Below are 18,499 nucleotides of genomic sequence, written 5' to 3' on the forward strand. Positions count from 1 at the left end.
CGACCTATTGAAAATATTAGCACCCCTAGGTTTATCCAAAAATACGGATTACAACATCCTTGATTCGTTTAACTTCTAATACTTGTTAACCACCCTTATATACCCTTGTATCATTTAAGACCAATAGGATTAACTTATTATCATCTCAAAGATAATTTCTTCTCAGATTTACATCGACTAACTTATGGCATGAACCAACGTACGTGAATATGGGTTGTAACAGAATGCGTGCACCTTGTATTATAGAATAATCTATGAAGTTGATATTCGACCGTGTCTCTTCCATGAGCCAAAATACGTTTCTGAAAAATGTTTGAGGGTTGTAATTGTTCATTTCTGATCATAGAAGTAAAATGCCATCAGTAGAGGCTGCAATTACAGACTATACACCACCACCAATAACAAACCCAGTGTAATCCCACAAAGTGAGGTTTGGGAATGGTAGTGTGTACCCCACCTTGAAAAGGTAGAAAAGTTGTTTTTGATAGACCCTCGGCTCAAAAAAAGATGAAAAAAGCAGTAGCAATTACAGACAATACATAAATGCATTTATTATGTTTCAAGTTATCAATGACGAAATAGCCAGTTATAGCCATTTATAACAGCACTATAGATCCAGCCATGATATAAGATAACGAGGTATATACGTTGTTGATCACTCTCACAGTTTCGCTTGTTCTTGAATTTGTTCCTGTTCAAAGTAAATGAATTCAGAGAATGAGTACCAAATTTAAAAAGGAAAATGAAAAGAAACAGTCAAAAAATTTAAAGTGCCAAGCTGACAGAACTTGCAGGCATGAGATTTCTACTAATAATGTATCTAAATTCCCTCTAATTACATACTCTCGTCTACAGGAAGCATAATGGTGATCTAGTAGGCACTCGGACAGTATCTGGTTGAATTAAAAAAAGATAGTTTTGAAGTTGAAGTTGAAAGAGGTATTTGGAAGTTCAAGTTGTGTTTTACATGAATTTCACTTGAACAAGAAGTTGAAAATTTGTGAATGGATAATAATATTTGACTTAAAATTCTGCTCAAACAATTTTTCAATATATGACCATTATTTCAAATACTGAAATATTTTTAATGGCAACCGGGAAATGCTCACCGGGGAAGGGGGGCAGAGAGATACAAATGGAGTTCTTTCACCTTCACTTGTCAGGAAATTAGTTTCACAGAAAAAGAAGTCATGTTTAACATTTCGATTTCAAATGGGAAGCAATTTTCTGAAGAAACATATTAGGATAAAGCATAACATGGAGATTCACTTTAAAAAAAAACAGTAGTTTTTGGTTACAGTGCTGATGTCCAGAAGCACCAAGCATTCTAATTTTTTTTAATTAACCAGAAAAGGAAACAATACTCGTGCCGTGGTTTTAAGTTTGGCTCTATTGTTACTGAAAGAAAATTAAGGCAAAGAACCCAAAGTAATTGGGATGACTCACCTCTGTGACAAAGAAGGCATGGAATCCATAAGGAACTCTTTTGGGTAATTCAACAACTGCCACAGGCTCTGCTGACATTGTTTTCGCATCAATTACATTCACAGCTGACTTTCTGCACAAATATATAAGAGAACGGTTTAGTCAAGGTGATTCTGTTTTAAATCTCAGTCATGAAATCTGCTAATATTTCCATATGCGCCTAAGAACTAAGATAGGAAAATAATTTAACAGGCGCAAAGGCATACCATGTATAATGCACAAGGGAAATAGGGACATATGCTGCTTTCAATTTTCTAACTAAAAGTCCAAAGAAGATTATAACTAAAGAGTAAATGCTCATGTACGCATTTTTCTAGCTATGCTCAAATTAAGGTGGAAAAGATATGGACAATTGAGCATCATATGATCTTAAAGTCACGTTGCTTCAGTATATTGTAGTTGCAGTTGTTCTACATACACACATATAACGGATCTTAGAGGTAGAATACACTATGCTCTTTCAATTACGTAGGTTGTACTGTTTCACACAAGTAGTACTCTAGACTGACCCTCTTTGTCACTCTATTTCGCTTTAAACATTAGAACAGAAGAATTTCCTTAACATCCAGAAGACTACAAGTACATAATGGTCTTATACGGGACAAGAGAAGATATATTAATAGTGATGCTTATGATAGATGCAAGTAAGAGAGTGGCAGATAAGGTACCCAGTGTTCTCATCATGTACGAAGAATATCAAGTAGCCACCATCCTCTTCACATTCCGTACCAGGCTGACGGGGAACAAATACAGCCTCCGAACCAAATCTTCCAGGTCCTAGATCAAAGATGCCTTGAACATTTCCTCCAACTTCAAGCTGTGCTTTTCCAGTCTCTGGTTCAGCATGCAAATCAAATTTGATGATTCCAGTTACCTTGGCAATGCTGTCCAAAGTGGTTCCATATACATATCGCTGTTTCCTAAATTTCAAAAAGGCTAATATCACTATACCAACATAAGAGAGAGGTCTTCTGAAAAACCTCTAGAGAGACCAGATCAAGTAACCAAAACCAAAAGGAACAAAGCTAATAAAGTTAATACTCACGGAAAGCACGCACTTAGAACTCATGAACTAAAGTTGAAGCAAAATAGATAAATGATAAATGAAGGTGTTCATAACCCAGCATTTTGTACAGCCAAACATAAGCTGCATTGATCGAAAATTGCCTGAAATTTTTATTGATGGAGACAACTGACCTGCCAGTGTAGTTCTCGTTGATCCGTGGAAAATCAACAGCAGACTCCGAGAGTTTCTTCTGTGAAGCTGCACCACTCTTCATGTTAAATCTCATTTCGTATCTGTAAAAAAAAAACCAAAATCATGAACAGCGGCAGATACAAACAAGGTCAATTTAAAAATTCAATGTCGGAGTCTCCGAACAGCTCATTGGAGAAATTCTCTAGCTTTTCTTTAACAACTCCGTTGACCATGTCTAGGTTTGGATTCTGAACGCGGCAGGTGATCAACACAACTTCATCTCCCTCCTCCCAAGCATTGGCTGGTAAAATAATCGAAATGATAAACCAGTCAGAAAACAGAAGCAGCTACAGCAAGAAATTGATGTAAAGAATGTGTCGACCCTATACCTATCACAACAGACGATTACCAATTATAAGTGCAAAGACTACACTGCAACTTATATTTGGATCACTGACATTTTCAAGATGTGAGTCCTGAATCCTAATTACCCTACAGAAATTTTTTAAGGTGGCATTTCCGCTTATATCTCATTGGGCCTCTGATTTATATTTACAGCTTTTAAGCTTTCAGATGATCAAAAGTTACCATTGAAGAGTCCTCCTGCATTCCATGGCAATAACAATTCCAAGTTTCAACCATCCAAATTATTTTAAAAACATGACATATTTTGTCTGTAAACATCTAATGTGATCCTGGTGACTCAAACTCTAAAACTTAATTCACAGGTTCCAAAAGGAAAATTCCTAAACTATATACTTTTTTATTGACAGATTATTTTCCTTACAGGATTATCAATCAAATTTCATACCCATTAATCACTGCATGTACATATGCAGCTATTGGCTAGCTACAGCTTTTCTGTTCAGAATAGGCTAAATTTTACCTTTTCAAGAAAGACCACAAAGTTGCTTACCATTGTGAAATATGAAGCAATTAGGAAGCTCGAACCACTTGATTAGGGCCTCACTCTTTGCATATCGCGGGAGGACTCCAAATCGAGCGTTTTTAGTAGCATCGAAGAAAAAAGCCAGCTGATTATTTTTCACCATTTCCTGAATAGAAAATTCATAGCTGAGAATAAATCCAAAAATCTTAACACTATGCATGACAAATATACAATTCCAGACAAATATAAACTCAACACCCTACCAAACGTGTAACCAGATTTTGGAGTTCACACATGGACTTTATATACAGACTTATGGATGTGAGAACGAGTTTAATAAAGGTTCCCTTCAGTATAATTCGAAAGAATATGAGCACCCAACCCAAAACCTAAGGCAACTGATGGAGTAACCCACAACTTCTATAAACTCCTTTAAAATCTCTCACACTACCCAAGTAGGACAAATATAACTCAAAAAATAGATAGTCCATTTATCAAACAAAAGATCGAGTCATGGTGTATTGCTATGGTTTCGTCAATTCAAATGACTACGTACAAAGAAACGGAATATACTAGATCCATTTCATTTAAGACATCCATTTCATGTTGAATGAACCAGGCAATGTCACATAACTTGAGGAACAAAATGCCACATTCTTTTTAAGGCCTGGATAAAAAGAGTAACTGAAACTGAACACTGCAAAGAACAAAAAGAAAACAGATGAAAGTCATGCAAAAGGTAAAAACTACAGCATCTTTACGTAAGTTTCTTGGTCGATGTTACTTAAGCTGGTTTAGGTAACCTCAGACACAATTCACTGGTTACATGCTTCTTCAGACCATACTACAGTGGACTTTAAGAAATATTGAATAAAGAATAAGTATTTCTTAAATTATGGAGGTTTCAAAAGTCTTAAAATAGTAATAATATATTTAATACAATTATAATCAGAATTCTTTCTCTCATCTATGATTGAATGTGGAAATAAGTATGCTATGATATATTATAAAAGACAAGTGTAATTTGGATGCCAAACTGACATTACAAGTTGCTGCAGTAATGTTCATGAAATGACCTAACCCAATTAGTGATTGTTGGAGGACTAGCATATAGTGGTAGCTATGGTTTTTCATTTTATATTTGCAGGTGTAAAATTTTTGTCATACAGGTATGCTATATTTTACTCTGTTTTTGTGGTACCCGTCTTTGAACATTTTAGTATCTAAAACAAAGCTCTTACTCCACTTTTAGGATCATTATCTTAACTTCTTCTGTTTAAAGAAGTTTTAAGGTATGTATTTCAAAGTTCAATTCATTTTCTTATGGTTCTTTAAACGCTTTGTTGACTACCATTCTTTCTAATAAGATACTTTAGACACAAGAGTAAAAGTTAGGAATGCAAATATGAGATGAATTTCAATAAGTAACATCTGTAGCAGCACTAGGATACCCCAAATAATTCTGAGTTTAATACTTGCTACCAATCATGAAGTTTTATTACTAAATTTTCGACAAGCATTTACCTTACAATAGCTGATTCTTAAAACGGAAGTCCATAAACCAGAAACCTCCTTGAAATCCTCTCCTATAGGACTCCAATAAGGAGGTGGACTAATGTAACAAGACTTAACATCTCTCTCTGATTCAATTTTGGAGCCAAGGCTTTCATCTCTCATAAAAAGCTTACATCATATGTCCACCAAGAGAGGAAAGCTGATATTACTACAAGACAAATCAGCAAATTGTGAGCTACAGAAGTCTCATACCTTCGGTCGGAAACACAAAGGGAGATCCATCATAATTGCATAATTTTCAGTAATAGCAAAATCATGCATCATGATAGGCTCTGGTATTGTTATTGGGACTGGATCCTGCATGATTCCACCCTTTGATATAACCCTATAAGTGATGTAAGGTGGGTTCTGAGAGTAGCCAAAGGTAAACATCTCACCTGCATGCAAAATTTCAAAGTCAAACTCAGAGTGTTCTACCAAAATAATGGCTAAATAATTCATGCTTCAAACTTGTATTAAATGATCCATTTTTGGTTCTTCTTCTCCACTTTTGAATACTGGACCTTGAACTAAAAATCTATCACAAATACACAACATAATCAGGTGACTGCGTCAAAGGTAATGTTGATTGACTGTCACTGGATAGTTTCCTTCGCATAAGGCTGTGTACACACTACCCTCCCCAGACCCCACTTGTGGAATCACGCTGGATTTTTTGTTGTTGTTGTTGTTGTCGTCACTGGATATTTTAAGCAGGGTTGGCGTTTAAAATGGGAACCCTAATCCTGGGTCAACCATCTTTCTTCACCTGTATTTACAGCCCAAAGGGAATGCCGCTCCATCTTCTGTTCACCATCCTATCCTCAACTTCAAAATCAATTTGCCTTGCCATTCAGTTGTTAAATGTAATTTGATAAACGGAAAAGGGTCTGATCTATCCCTCTACTATGATAAATTGTTCAAAATTGTCCCCCGTTATACTATTGGGCCATAAAAATCCCTGCCGTCTTACTATCCTAACAAATCTGCCCTTAGTTAGATCATGGCATCCATCCGTGCCCTTTTTACACCTGGGCACATATGAGACGACCCGCTCCATGAAACCCACCAAACTCATAATCCACGAACCGCCATTTATAAACCAAATAATACATATTTCTAATAATTGCGTTGGGGAAGTAATCGTTTTAGGTAATCTAATTTCCTATGGTGATTTTAGTTTCCATTTTTTAAGCCGAAAACTTTCAAATTTCAAATTCAAAATCAGAAATCTGAGTTTGTTGGTTACCTATTGTTAGAATCGTTTGGAAAAATCATTTGTTGTGCTTAAGTTTTGATTCACTTTCTGATTTGGGAAAATATAGTTGAAGGGAAACTAAAACCACCATTGGACTATTTGGAAAAGCTTGAAGAACACCCAAATGGGTCTGTTGTGAATCCATGATTGCTTAAAAAAGCTTTTGCGGATGAACTTTGGTTTCTGATGGCTCCTTCTACACTTCTTATCTTTTTTATTAAATTTTAATTAAATATTTTTGATTGGCATCTGATTTCTAATCTTCCTTTATTTTATAATGGATGGAAAAACAGACACGGACGAACCATTTTCTTCCGCACAATACAGTAATTTCTTGGGAACATGGTGATGAAAAATAAGGAGAAGAAGAGGATGGGAACGATGATGTATCAATTGGACACCGGATTTAAAATTTTGGAAGAGTTGAGTTGTCTGTGTTTCTTGTTGAAAGTATTTTTTTAGAACATTGTTAGAAAGCTGATACGTGAAGCAAGAGCTAAAAACTCCATTGATGAAAGCTCTGAATCTTAGCTCGAAAATTGGGTTTTCGAAAATGTGAACTATTTCTAGTTGGTGTTATTGTGTTTTGTTAGGGATCTTTTGGGGAGTTTAAATCTCAAATTATAACAAATTTGGTGAAGATTCAAAGAAGTTGGGTTGAAAATTTTGAGCAAATATCGATAAAGATGAAGAACAATGCTGGTTTTCCAGATTTTTAAGTTATGTCTCTCTTTTTGCCTTTAGGTTACGGGTCTTAACTTGGGCGGGTCAGTATTGGATGGGGTTTTTTAAATTGGGGGTGGGTCGTTTAATGAGGTGATGCCACGTGGCACCTCCGTCTAACTAAGGGCAGATTTGTAAGGATAGTAAGACGGCAGGGACTTTTATGGCCCAATAGTATAACGGGGGGCAATTTTAAACAATTTACCATAGTAGAGGGACAGATCAGACCCTTTTCTGTTGATAAAATAGTACTATGTTATGGAGGAAAATAGCAATTTTCTTTGGTTTTATCTAAAATCTACATCACCACTATCCGATTGGCAAGTCAGGCATATAAGAAAAGAGGTGTCAGCAAATGAGAAAAGAAAACTGAACAGATGACTCAACTAAAGGAGGTCATGCACTGAAAGGATTGCAGTTTTAATCACAACCGTTAGAAGAATACATGTACTGGTACTTCTTTCGTCAACAAATATTTGGGTAGCAAAGTTTGAGGACAAATCTTGTGAGTTTATAAATAGTGACATGCTTATTATTGGTAATGCAGAACTAGGACTGCTGCTCTCTTACCAGTTACAGGGTCAACTTTTGGATGGGCAGTGAAGGAATGCGCCAATCTTTTGTCATAATCCAGCATGCCGAGTGTTTGAAGATCTCCATCCTCCATAACTTTAAGTGCATCTGTGCAGTGCACACGCAGTATTAAAGTCAGAATATATACTTATAATCTAAATCCTTGAGTGAAACAATACTAACTACTAATACTTGTGGTCTACCCATAACCAAGACTTCAGATTACAATTTCACTATATAATCGTGCTTGATATAAGGAAAACGAAACGGGAAAAAGGTCGAAGACAACACCTATTCAAAGGCTTGCACATCAAAAATCATAGATACGTCATATTACTGAACAAGTCAAACAGAGCAGTGGCTTACAAGGTTTATCAGCCTCTGAAAGTGCCAAAAGCTTCCCATGGTGATATACTAGAGCTGTATTAGCTGGAGAAGGAAACAAATTTTACTTTCAGCTGGTAACTGTCATATAGACTACATAAATATTGTTATGAATCAAGATGCGTTCCTGCCATCATTAACAAATTATACTTGGGAAGTCTTGTCAAGAGAAGATAGATAGACTAGCTAAAATTCCAGCCAACTAACCTGTGCCATTTCCATAGGTGATATCCAATACTTTCAGCTTTGCTCGGAGCACTTGCATATAAACAGTGAACAGACCGAACAACCCTTTAAGATCTCCAATCTGCAGATGTAGTAAAGCCAAGGGTTTATAAAGCATAATGCATGGTAGCTTGACACAGTGGTCCCATTTGGTTTGGGAAAGAAAATTTAAGGAAGAAAACTAACAGCAGAAAGTGATAAGACAAATGGGGTGAATCAACTTCAGGTTATAAACACCAATAGGATGTCTCAGTTCCTTTTCCTCTGAATTACTGGTGCTTAAATTTTAAGAGTTACCCCGTGGACTTAGTCGAGGTGCGTGTAAGCTGGCCCGAACACCATAATTATCAAATATTTTTAGAAGTTAATAGAGATCTATGACAAAGGCATGCCAGCAGATGCATCATTTCAGTTTACAGTGATCATAAACTAAAGGGGAAAAGAATGACACAATTATCTTTGAAATGGATCCATCTCCCGTATGAAGCTAAAGAAAAGAGTTGAAAAAGCTTTCTGAAGTGCTGCAATTGCTGGGGCATTTTTTCAAACTGATGTTAAGCCCTAAAGACAAACCACATTCGAACAGCATCATTCTGTTGGTCATCATCCCTAATTCTAGAAAACCAATAAACAACAATACATTTACTAATTGTGTTCCCCCTTTCCAAATAGCTTGCAGAATAGCTACTTAATGAAGCATTCACAATTTGGCGAAATATTTAAAAAAAAAAAAAAAAAAAAGAGATCCATAGTTATGTGAAGAAGTTGCTGAATGCATCAACACATGTGAAGAAGTTTTAGTAAAAGATACTGCAATCATTATTATATGAAGCTGGATGGGAACAAAAAACTAGGAGTAAGGATATCAAAACAAATGCACACCTTCATAAACTTAGCTCCTCCAAAGAACTCTTCTTGCTTTAGGCGTGATGTCCTCACATAACGTGATACGTAAGTTGCTTTTCCATCTTTAATGCGCAAGCCATGAATCATACTGAATAAAGGCTAAAAGTTTGAGATCGTATTACTTCTTTCCATGTGAAAGAGTTATAAAGACATGATAGTTATTAAGCTTCAACATAACTCGTCTAAGAAAAAAGTTTAAAAAAGAAAGAGTAACTGATAAAATGGAATAGGAAAAACCAGACTAAAAATTGCTTTGTTATAATATAGGACACATGAATAATCGATGCAATTTAATCAGATTATGTGCAAAGTAAAAAGATTAAGCAGCAGCAGCAGCACAAAAGAAAGAGGAACAATTACAACTACTGCTGCTGCGGCTTAGTCCCAAACTAGTTGGAGTGAGCTATATGAATCTTCACCATCCATTTTGCTCCATATGGTTCAATAACTTGGGAGTTCTTTAACCTTAGAGATTCTCTACAATATCAACTGACCTAACATCTCTAAATAGATTAAAAGACTGAACCTGAACCTGATGCAAGCATACCTTCATTACCAAACATTAATTTTAATTAGTTGGAATCACCTTTATTGGCCTTTTACTTTTATTGTTTTCCTTTCCTGGCTAAGTGTGCATAGATTCCGGGAGATTGTAGGTCTTTCAGCACAACTTACCTTCCATATGATTTTAGGCATACCTTTTCCCTTTTTTATACCTTCAAACATCATGGTTAACACTTATAGACCTAGACGAGACAGCAAAAGCACACTGCTATGAATTAATTGACATAGTTTACAAACTAATAGTCCTGATCCAACTCATCACGTGCTTCTTCACAAGCAATAGTTTTTAAAAAAATGTCCATGTAATCTGAGAATTTGTTGTTTTGCCATCCTAAGGCACAATCCTTCTCTTTCCTGTTATCATCAAATTCAAATATTTAATTCCTTGTCAATCCTTCTCGTCCTGTTATGATAAATGTAAAGATTCATACCCTTGCTATCATGTTCAAGCTTTCTTTTGTTGGAAAAATGGTATCAATCCTATTCCGGTGAATACAAGGTCTGTCTACGGAGACAATAATGCCCATTTGAGTTGTTCAATTAAGAAAAGAGTACACGGGCCTTCTTATCTAAAGTTACAAATGCCAACTGAAATTTTCAGTTACTTGCCACTCGTATCAAAAAGGGAAGTTTAGTCACATACTAAGCGGCAACCTATTTCAAAATGCTTAAGCTGGAGACAAGAAACACATAGGTAGCTGGAACAAATAAAACTAGAGTTGTAGAGGTGGTCCACTTCTTGTTCAAAGCAATGAGAAAATAACTTATTACTGCTCCAAATTGCAAAGTCAGGATTGTAAAGGACATACCCATCCCCATCAAACCTGCATAGAAATAAAGTGGGAATAAGCCTTGATGCAACCGGAAAATGTTCATTTTAATGAGATACAGGGATACAATGGCAAGAAAGAAGCACATAACCAAAAGGAACCGAGAAAAGCTTATGATCGTTTTCAGGAAGAAATTTTAGGAAGAAATGGAATTTGGAAGTCCCGAGGACGATAGGTTCAGGATAAAAGGCGAACCAGTGATATCCAGCAACCGGAGCAAACTTTGGATTGGGACCAACCCTAACAAATTCACCATTAAGGCACTCCTGTAATTAGAAATTCATATTACTAGGCATCATAAGAGTAAAGCTGATGGCAACAAGCACAAAATGCAAATCCTTAGCAGTAAATCAGACATTATTCCTTATGCTTTTAATTCGAGGAGAAATGAAAATAATGGTAAATAAATCTGCTCGTGTCTCTGTCGAATCAATCCCAGCAAATGCGAACCAACAGTTAGATATGAGCCCAAGATAAAAAACATAAACAATGAAATGAAGAATAAAACAACAAGATGCCACTTAATCTTCCATGCAGTATAGTTGCGAGTTAATTGCTTGCTCTTCACACCACTGCACAACTGAACTTCAATAAGCTATTTAGCCCAAGCTGTTATTTTCGCTAGTGCTGTTAACCATATGTTACTTTCTAATTATATGTTATCTTAATCTCTGTTGCAGTAAGGTCCCACTGAATATTCCACGCAGTAAATCATATCCTGCATAACCTAATGTATTGACATTTACATTCTACGTTCGCTAAACTGTCAAGAAATCTGCTCTGGACATTATCACATAGGCTTTAACCAGTTTCTTATTTAAGTTTTGAACAAAAGATATCTTGCAGATTCCCCAGAAATTTTAGAGCAATGAAAAGAGTAAGCAAATGTTTCCCTGTACCAAGGATGATAAAAGTGAATTCTTTAGTTCAATAGAAACAAATAGGAAGTCTCCCCTGCTTTGCTTGTTAATCAGACAACAAATATATTTTGTGCTAATCAAGAATTCCTAATATACTGATGGCGTAGGACTCTAGCAAAGTCATTAGAGATGACCTCACGCAAACTGTAAATTTTTATCACAATACTTCGACCATGTCATGGGAGTTATTATTATTCACAACAGGACACATTTCAATGATAAATATTACTAGGAGTTATCCTATTTTCATTAGAACCCATTAAGGATAGAACCAAGTTTCAGCTGAATCATGCTGACAAACCCAACCTATTATTGGATTTGCACTCCTAAGATTTTGTTATTTCCTCATTTTCCCCTTTCTTTCCTTGATGATAGAAAAAGACGAGCATCAAATTAGTACTAACTTCCCACTTCTCCCCCTATCATTTTCTCAAAAATTGCAAGCTTGTAGTAACCAGATCTGTATCCTTCGTTTAGATAGACAAACTTCGAACACCCTTCTCTAAGCACAACCCCTCTATCCAAAGAGGTGTAAGCAAGGGCGGATGTAGTATAGAAGCTATGACTTTATCCGAACCCAATAGTTTAGCTCAAACTCTGTATATGTGTTAAAAAATCCACCAAATAAGTACCTATAATTGATTTCAAACCCGGCAACTCAAATGAGCTGTGCTACAATTTGGAACTCGAACGCATAAAGTTCAAATCTTGGGTCCAATAAGCACCTAATTTCAGCAAATATAACTCAAGAATCACAAATAAAAAAAAAACAAACAAAGAGATAATAAGTAAATAAATAAAACTAGCGAACTGACCGGAAGATGGCCTGTGACGGATAGGTCTTTAAGAGGAGGAGTTTCATCAGTAGGTGCAAAATTCCCTGAAAGATAGTGAAGTGGCTTGGTCGAATCGTGCATTAACTTTATGATTACTTTTTCCAATAAGTCTATGGCCTTCCCAATTACTCCCTTTTTTGGCTTGGGGTTCACCACCACAACTCCTCCTTCAGTTCTCTCTACTGTATCATCTTCTTCCTTTCTCCCCATTTTCTCCACCCACTCAGTTGATTGTTAGAAATGTTATAATGAATTATTATAGTCTGTAAAGTGGATATTGGAGGTTTCGCTCTGTTGATTCCTTTAACGGCTGACGGAGATGCCATGGACACGTTTTCCCTGTTTTGTTTGTATTCGCGGGACGTCTTTTGGATTAACGGCTAAAATAGATACCCGAATTGTGTGGATTAAGATACTTTTGGGAACTGTGGATTAAGATAACCAACTATAAACTGACAAGCTTCCACCGCGCACTATACTTCTGCGTTTGCATTTTGCATCCCTAATATATGTCTTAATTTCTAATTAGCACCCTATTCTCTTATTTTTGGCGATTTACTGCCTAATATATTATTACTTTTAGGAAAAACACAAATTTATATTTAATAAGGACATAAAAGGAATTTTGTTATTTTTATTTAAAAAGTGATTTATTCACCATTGATAATGCTGACCCTCAACTAGGAAGTAGCAAGGGCGGGCCCACGTGAAGTCAGGGGGTAGAGTGTCTAGCCTAATGGTGAAGTGGGTTCAAATTTTTAGAAGGGTTTGAGTTCGAAACCAATCAGCTTTTTTACATATACACAATTAGAGAAAGAGAACTACACCGTTTTACTTCTTTGCCTTAATTAGTTTGTGATTAGATTTATTACCGATCTAGAATTATTATTTTTTTAAACAATTTGTGACTTTCAGTAAATAAATTGATTGCTTTCTTAGTTAATTAGTTTATGTCGTGCCATTAAAATTCAATTCTATTTACTTTTTCTTCTCAAATTTCCATCAATTTGTGTTTACATATTATTCTTAGTGATTTAAATTGCTCTTTGCCAATTAATCTAAGTTTCAATTTGGTTACAATGAAAGTATCATGATGTTAGTTAAATTTGAGTTTAGTTTAATTATTGTTTGTGATGCTTTAAGTTTAAATATATTTATTAAATTATTGTTCTAATTTGAATTTTTAATTTGATAATCAAATTTTAAAATTTAATGAAGAGATTTTACTCTCCATATCTTCCAAGTAGCCACAATCAAGTTCACACTCTCAAATTTCTCCTCTCGTGGAAGAAATTTTGAACCAATTAAAATAACAACCCCTTTTTCCTCTAAGAAACAAAGGCTAAGAGTAAATATGAATTCTTTAAAGACTGATCCAACAGAAAAAATATATCTATTAGGGACTATCATCCAAGTGAGCTTGACGAGATTAGAAGAGCATACCTCCAAAAAAAGTCCTTACTAATCTCGAAACCATAAATTTCCTCAAAGAAAATAGTTTTAATAATATATTTTAATTTTTAATATTAATAACAATTTATTTTGTTGAGTTCAATTAGTATATTTCTTCTTCACATGTTGAACCTACTTGATGAAAATCTTGGGTCCGTCACTAGATACTAAGAGTTAGCAACCAACATACAAGACAATTCTGTGGTTAGAAATAAAAAATAATAAATAATAAAATAATGCTCAATCATTGTTTTCATCGATGATCAAAGCATAACTAAAGAAGCCGCACATGTTGTAATGCACGAAAAGAAAGGATATAGAAGTCTAATGGAGGAAACCACATTTTTCCAAAAATATTATATGAGAAACTGTGATACATTTTGCAGTAGCAGCTATAGCTGCAGCTTTATTTGCTTTCTAATTTGTCCCTGTTGCTGTCAAAATGAAGAGTCCGGAATCAAAATGTGGTTTTTTTTACTCAAAATATACAAATAAGTGTTAAAAAAAATAGTTACCAAATTATATATAACGCCACAAAAAGTAGCGCTATACAGTAACGGTAACTGCACATCTTACATATAGTAAAACTGACACATCTTACATAGCGCCACTATTAATGGCGCTATACCCCAAAATCCCATCTTACATAGCGCCACTATTAATGGCGCTATACCCCTTATTAAAAATCCTTCCGTCTTCTTCTTCTTCTTCGTTTCATCTCCATTATTTTACTCCCTTTTGGTCCCCCCGATTCTGCCCCATTTTAAAAAAAGAAAAAATTTGGGTCAATTGGGTCCCCCCGGCACATAAAAGTTGAAGATTGGTGGTCCCACTGTCGAGTAGAGCTTCGTGTTATTGTGGATTCACTCTTCTGGAGTCAAAATTTCGATCTATTTACATTCCGAAAATTCCAAATCGAGGTATTTCGATTTATTTTAAGTTGAAACTTTTATAACAATGCATATTACTTGATTTGTATGTGTTCTATTTCGGTTTGTGTTTATTTTTTTCGAAACTAGCATGTTAAATTTTATCCGGATTTAATTTTAGTGTTGTATAAAAATATGTAAATTAGTCTAAAAAATGTGTTTGTTAATATCCTCATGTATATTTATGTGTTTTTATGTCGTTTAGTTTAGATTATTTTTTAGCGTAGTAAAATGTAGACCTTTTTAGCGTAGTAAAACGTAGACCCTTTTAGTGTAGTAAAATTTAGAGCCTTGTAGCGTAGTATTGTGTAGTATTTTAGCTTAGAATTCATTTTGTTTAATTATCTTATATTCTAGCACGAAACCCATAATTATAAAAAATTTATATATATATATATATATATATAATTTTTACAATTAATTTATTAAAAAATATGAATAAAAATTATAAAAAAAAACATAAAATTATTAATGATAGTTTGGTACCACTGGGCCTCAGAAAATCTAGCACGAAACCCATAATTATAAAACTTATATATATATATATATATATATATATAATATATATATTATTTTTACAATTTAGTTATTAAATAAATATGAATAAAAATTATTAAAAAAACATAAAATTATTAATGATAGTTTGGTACCACTGAGCTTCAGAAAATCTAGCACGAAACCCATAATTATAAAAATTATATATAGGTATATATAATTTTTACAATTAAGTTATTAAAAAATATGAATAAAAATTATTAAAAAAACATAAAATTATTAATGATAGTTTGGTACCACTAGGCCTCAGAAAATCTAGCACGAAACCCATAAGTATATATATAATTTTTATAATTAAGTTGTTAAAAAATATGAATTTAAATTATAAAAAAACACATAATTATTAATGATAGTTATTAAAAATTATGAATTTACAGTTGACGACATGGATGCACCTATACATCCCGGCCCTCGGACGTCGGAGCTACTACCCATACAGCCCCAGCATAGATCCGAGCATATATGGGGGGGAGAGTTGCTTATGCAGACTTTTCGGGGCAGGAGAGTGGATTTATTGTGGGAGTTTTTGACTCCTCCCCGCGTTCTACATCCCCGTGTGGTCCATCACCTGGAGGAGATGGGATTATATAGGATCATTAGCATTGGCCGGATACAGCTCGACTATGCTTTGATCACGGCGTTGATTGAGCGGTGGTGACCGGAGACGCACACTTTCCATCTGCCCATCGGCGAAGCCACCATCACACTCCAGGACGTCGAGATTTTATATGGCCTGTCCACTGATGGCTTGCCAGTTTTACTGCCTGGGAATATGAGATATTTTAATCGGGATTCATATATGGATATGCTGCACAGGCTCACGGGCTTTAGGTCCGAAGACCCAGATGTAGCAATTGGGAGCAGTCGTATGCAGTTGGTCCCCATTAGAGACCACTTGGTGCAGATCCACGATACTATCACCGACGACTCAGCGGAGGTGGATGTGGAGCAATATACGAGGCTGTTGTTGCTCCTTCTATTTGGGGAGGTCTTGTTCCCGAACACTTCGGGGAACCTAGTGAGCCTCCGTTTTCTGCATCATATTGCGGACTTCAATGATACAGTCAGCTACAGCTGGGGTGGTGCTGTCATATCATTTTTGTACAGGCAGATGTGCCGGGCATCCATGGGCACACAGAGAGACGTTTCTGGCTTTCTGCCACTTCTACAGGTGACAACTTATTCAAATAATATGTCCTTTAGTTACAATTCTACCTAGTTATAGTTAATCTTTACGTCAACTTTGTATGTTAGGTTTGGGTGTGGGAGCGATTTCTGCAGCTTCGGCCACCTCTACCACAGCTACCGGCTAATGTACATATTCCTGATCTCCCTCTAGCTTGTAGGTGGGTATTGCGTCGTAGACTTGCACGAGAGTATCATGGCCATCATAATCTCCCCTTCTGTAGGGATGTGTTGGATTTTCTGGAGGACGCACAGGTGAATATCTAACTAAACTTACCAATTATTGTTTAACTAGGTGTTGCGCATACTAACGGTTTGTGTTATTATTTGATAGTTCATCTGGACGCCGTACAACGAAGAGCTGATAGGTACCCTGCCAGCGTATTGCACGCACGACCGCCATATTTGGAGGGCTTCCGTCCCTCTCACGTGCCTCGATATTGTCGAGCATCATGCCTCAGAGCGAGTATTTCGTCAGTTTGGATTTCCGCAGCCTATACCGACTCGGCCTGCATGGGATCCTTTACATTATGAGAGGGATGATCGGATGAGGGTGGACGACACATTTATTGATTGGCTGACAGCGCAGTTGGGTATTTGGGACAGCCGAGGGGACTTGACCCCAGCTCCGCAACACTTTCCTATCGAAGTTTAATATACCGATAATTATATTAAATTATTATTTAAATAGGTAAAATGGGAAAGTACAAATCATAATTAACAAACAAGAAAATTTTATTTCATAAATACTTAAATCGTATACATAACAACTAATTATTACAACATGAACTCATGGGTAGTTAGGTACAATAGAAGAACACCCGCCCTGAGCTTGATTACTGTTGTCACCCAAAGGACATTTTCTACGGTCGTGTCCTGTTTGCGAGCATATACCACATTTGCGCACATATACGGTATCACTAACATCCATTTGGTTCCGTATACGCGTTCTCTTCTGCACCTGTCTTTTACGCAAAGAGGACTTGTTACACACCATTTTAAATGGTTCTGGGGGCCAGTAATGCTCAGCACCCACTGGCTGCAACTGACCACTATATGTGTTTAGGTATTTGGAAACACTATATTATTGATCAATATAGTTGGTGTGAGCACGTGATTTTTGTTTTACGCGACAATCGCTCCAAAAGAATTAAAAATAATAACAAATGGTCCTGCTGTACAAATTTTGGATTTTACATGGCACTTTGTTAATTATTTATGATTTTTTGCCCATTTTTATTAAAACAAAATACAAAAAATGTATGTGTCATGCGTAATGTGAACCGTAATCCGATTGTTAAATGGAAAATCACAAAATACGCATTTTTTGTCCTGATTTGTTGCCTTGTTTAATTTTACCTACTTTTAACATTTTATATGCGTGAAATAAATATGTTAAGTGTTAATTAATGGTGTTTGGTTTTATTTAATTAGGTTGTGTATTTAGGAAATTAGAAATAAAGAAAAAGAGGGTAAAAATTTGTTTTAAATGAATTTGGGCCGTTCCCATTTCAAAACCTGAAACCCAAATGAACGGCCCAAGCCACCAGTCCGAACAGCCCACCCCCAGGCCACAAAACGACGTAGTGTAACACCAAAACTACGTCGTTTCAATGCCAATCCATCACGACCGTTCAAACCAAGCTGATCCAACGGTCCGGATCTCTCACCCATAACCCCCGTTACCCGACCCGTTACCCGAACCAATTCTGACCCCTACTAAGCCAAACGACGACGTTTCTTTTAAGCCTGCAGATCCAAGCCGTCCATCTCGCCTCATCCAACGGTTGAAATCAATCCACCCATCCCATATATAAGGTCCCTATCATACCCTGCCCCCTATCCAAGACCCCAGCCTTCGTCCTCATCCCCTTCCCCTCCAAACCCTAGCCGCCCCTGTATTCTTCACCATGAAAGCCGGCGGCATGAACGCCGGTGGCCTTCACCTTAACACCATAGGACCATCTCACCCCCTGAACATGGATCTGTGGACCGTTTAGTTCGAATCATCCTCTAGGTCCTCGAATCTTCAT

At 36.1% G+C, this 18,499-nt stretch overlaps 1 protein-coding gene across 7 annotated transcripts; it reads right to left on the minus strand.

Moving 5' to 3' along the window:
* Positions 1-299: 299 nt before the first annotated feature.
* On the minus strand, positions 300-12,755 carry LOC107817154 (carotenoid 9,10(9',10')-cleavage dioxygenase 1-like). 7 transcript variants are annotated; one of them, XM_075242584.1, is made up of 14 exons: positions 12,325-12,755; positions 10,785-10,855; positions 10,524-10,583; positions 9,172-9,283; positions 8,272-8,371; positions 8,047-8,109; positions 7,678-7,788; positions 5,340-5,524; positions 3,600-3,738; positions 2,867-2,984; positions 2,683-2,784; positions 2,154-2,405; positions 1,447-1,558; positions 300-691 (listed from the first exon to the last, which is right to left on the minus strand). In XM_075242584.1, the coding sequence occupies exons 1-14, from the start codon at positions 12,553-12,555 to the stop codon at positions 662-664; spliced, it is 1,686 nt and encodes a 561-aa protein (XP_075098685.1). In that variant the 5' UTR covers positions 12,556-12,755; the 3' UTR covers positions 300-661.
* Between the last annotated feature and the right edge of the window lie 5,744 nt (positions 12,756-18,499).

Source organism: Nicotiana tabacum, chromosome 22, assembly GCF_000715075.1.
Source record: "Nicotiana tabacum cultivar K326 chromosome 22, ASM71507v2, whole genome shotgun sequence".
NCBI classification, from domain to species: domain Eukaryota; kingdom Viridiplantae; phylum Streptophyta; class Magnoliopsida; order Solanales; family Solanaceae; genus Nicotiana; species Nicotiana tabacum.

Coding starts and splice junctions, on each gene's coding strand:
- LOC107817154 (XM_075242584.1), bottom strand. CDS start 12,555: ATGGGGAGAAAGGAAGAAGATGATACAGTAGAGAGAACTGAAGGAGGA. Junction 9,284..10,523: donor GCAATTTGGAGCAGTAATAA/GTTATTTTCTCA, acceptor GCCTTTATTCAG/TATGATTCATGGCTTGCGCA. Junction 1,559..2,153: donor GTACATGATGAGAACACTGG/GTACCTTATCTG, acceptor ATATTTGTGCAG/AAAGTCAGCTGTGAATGTAA.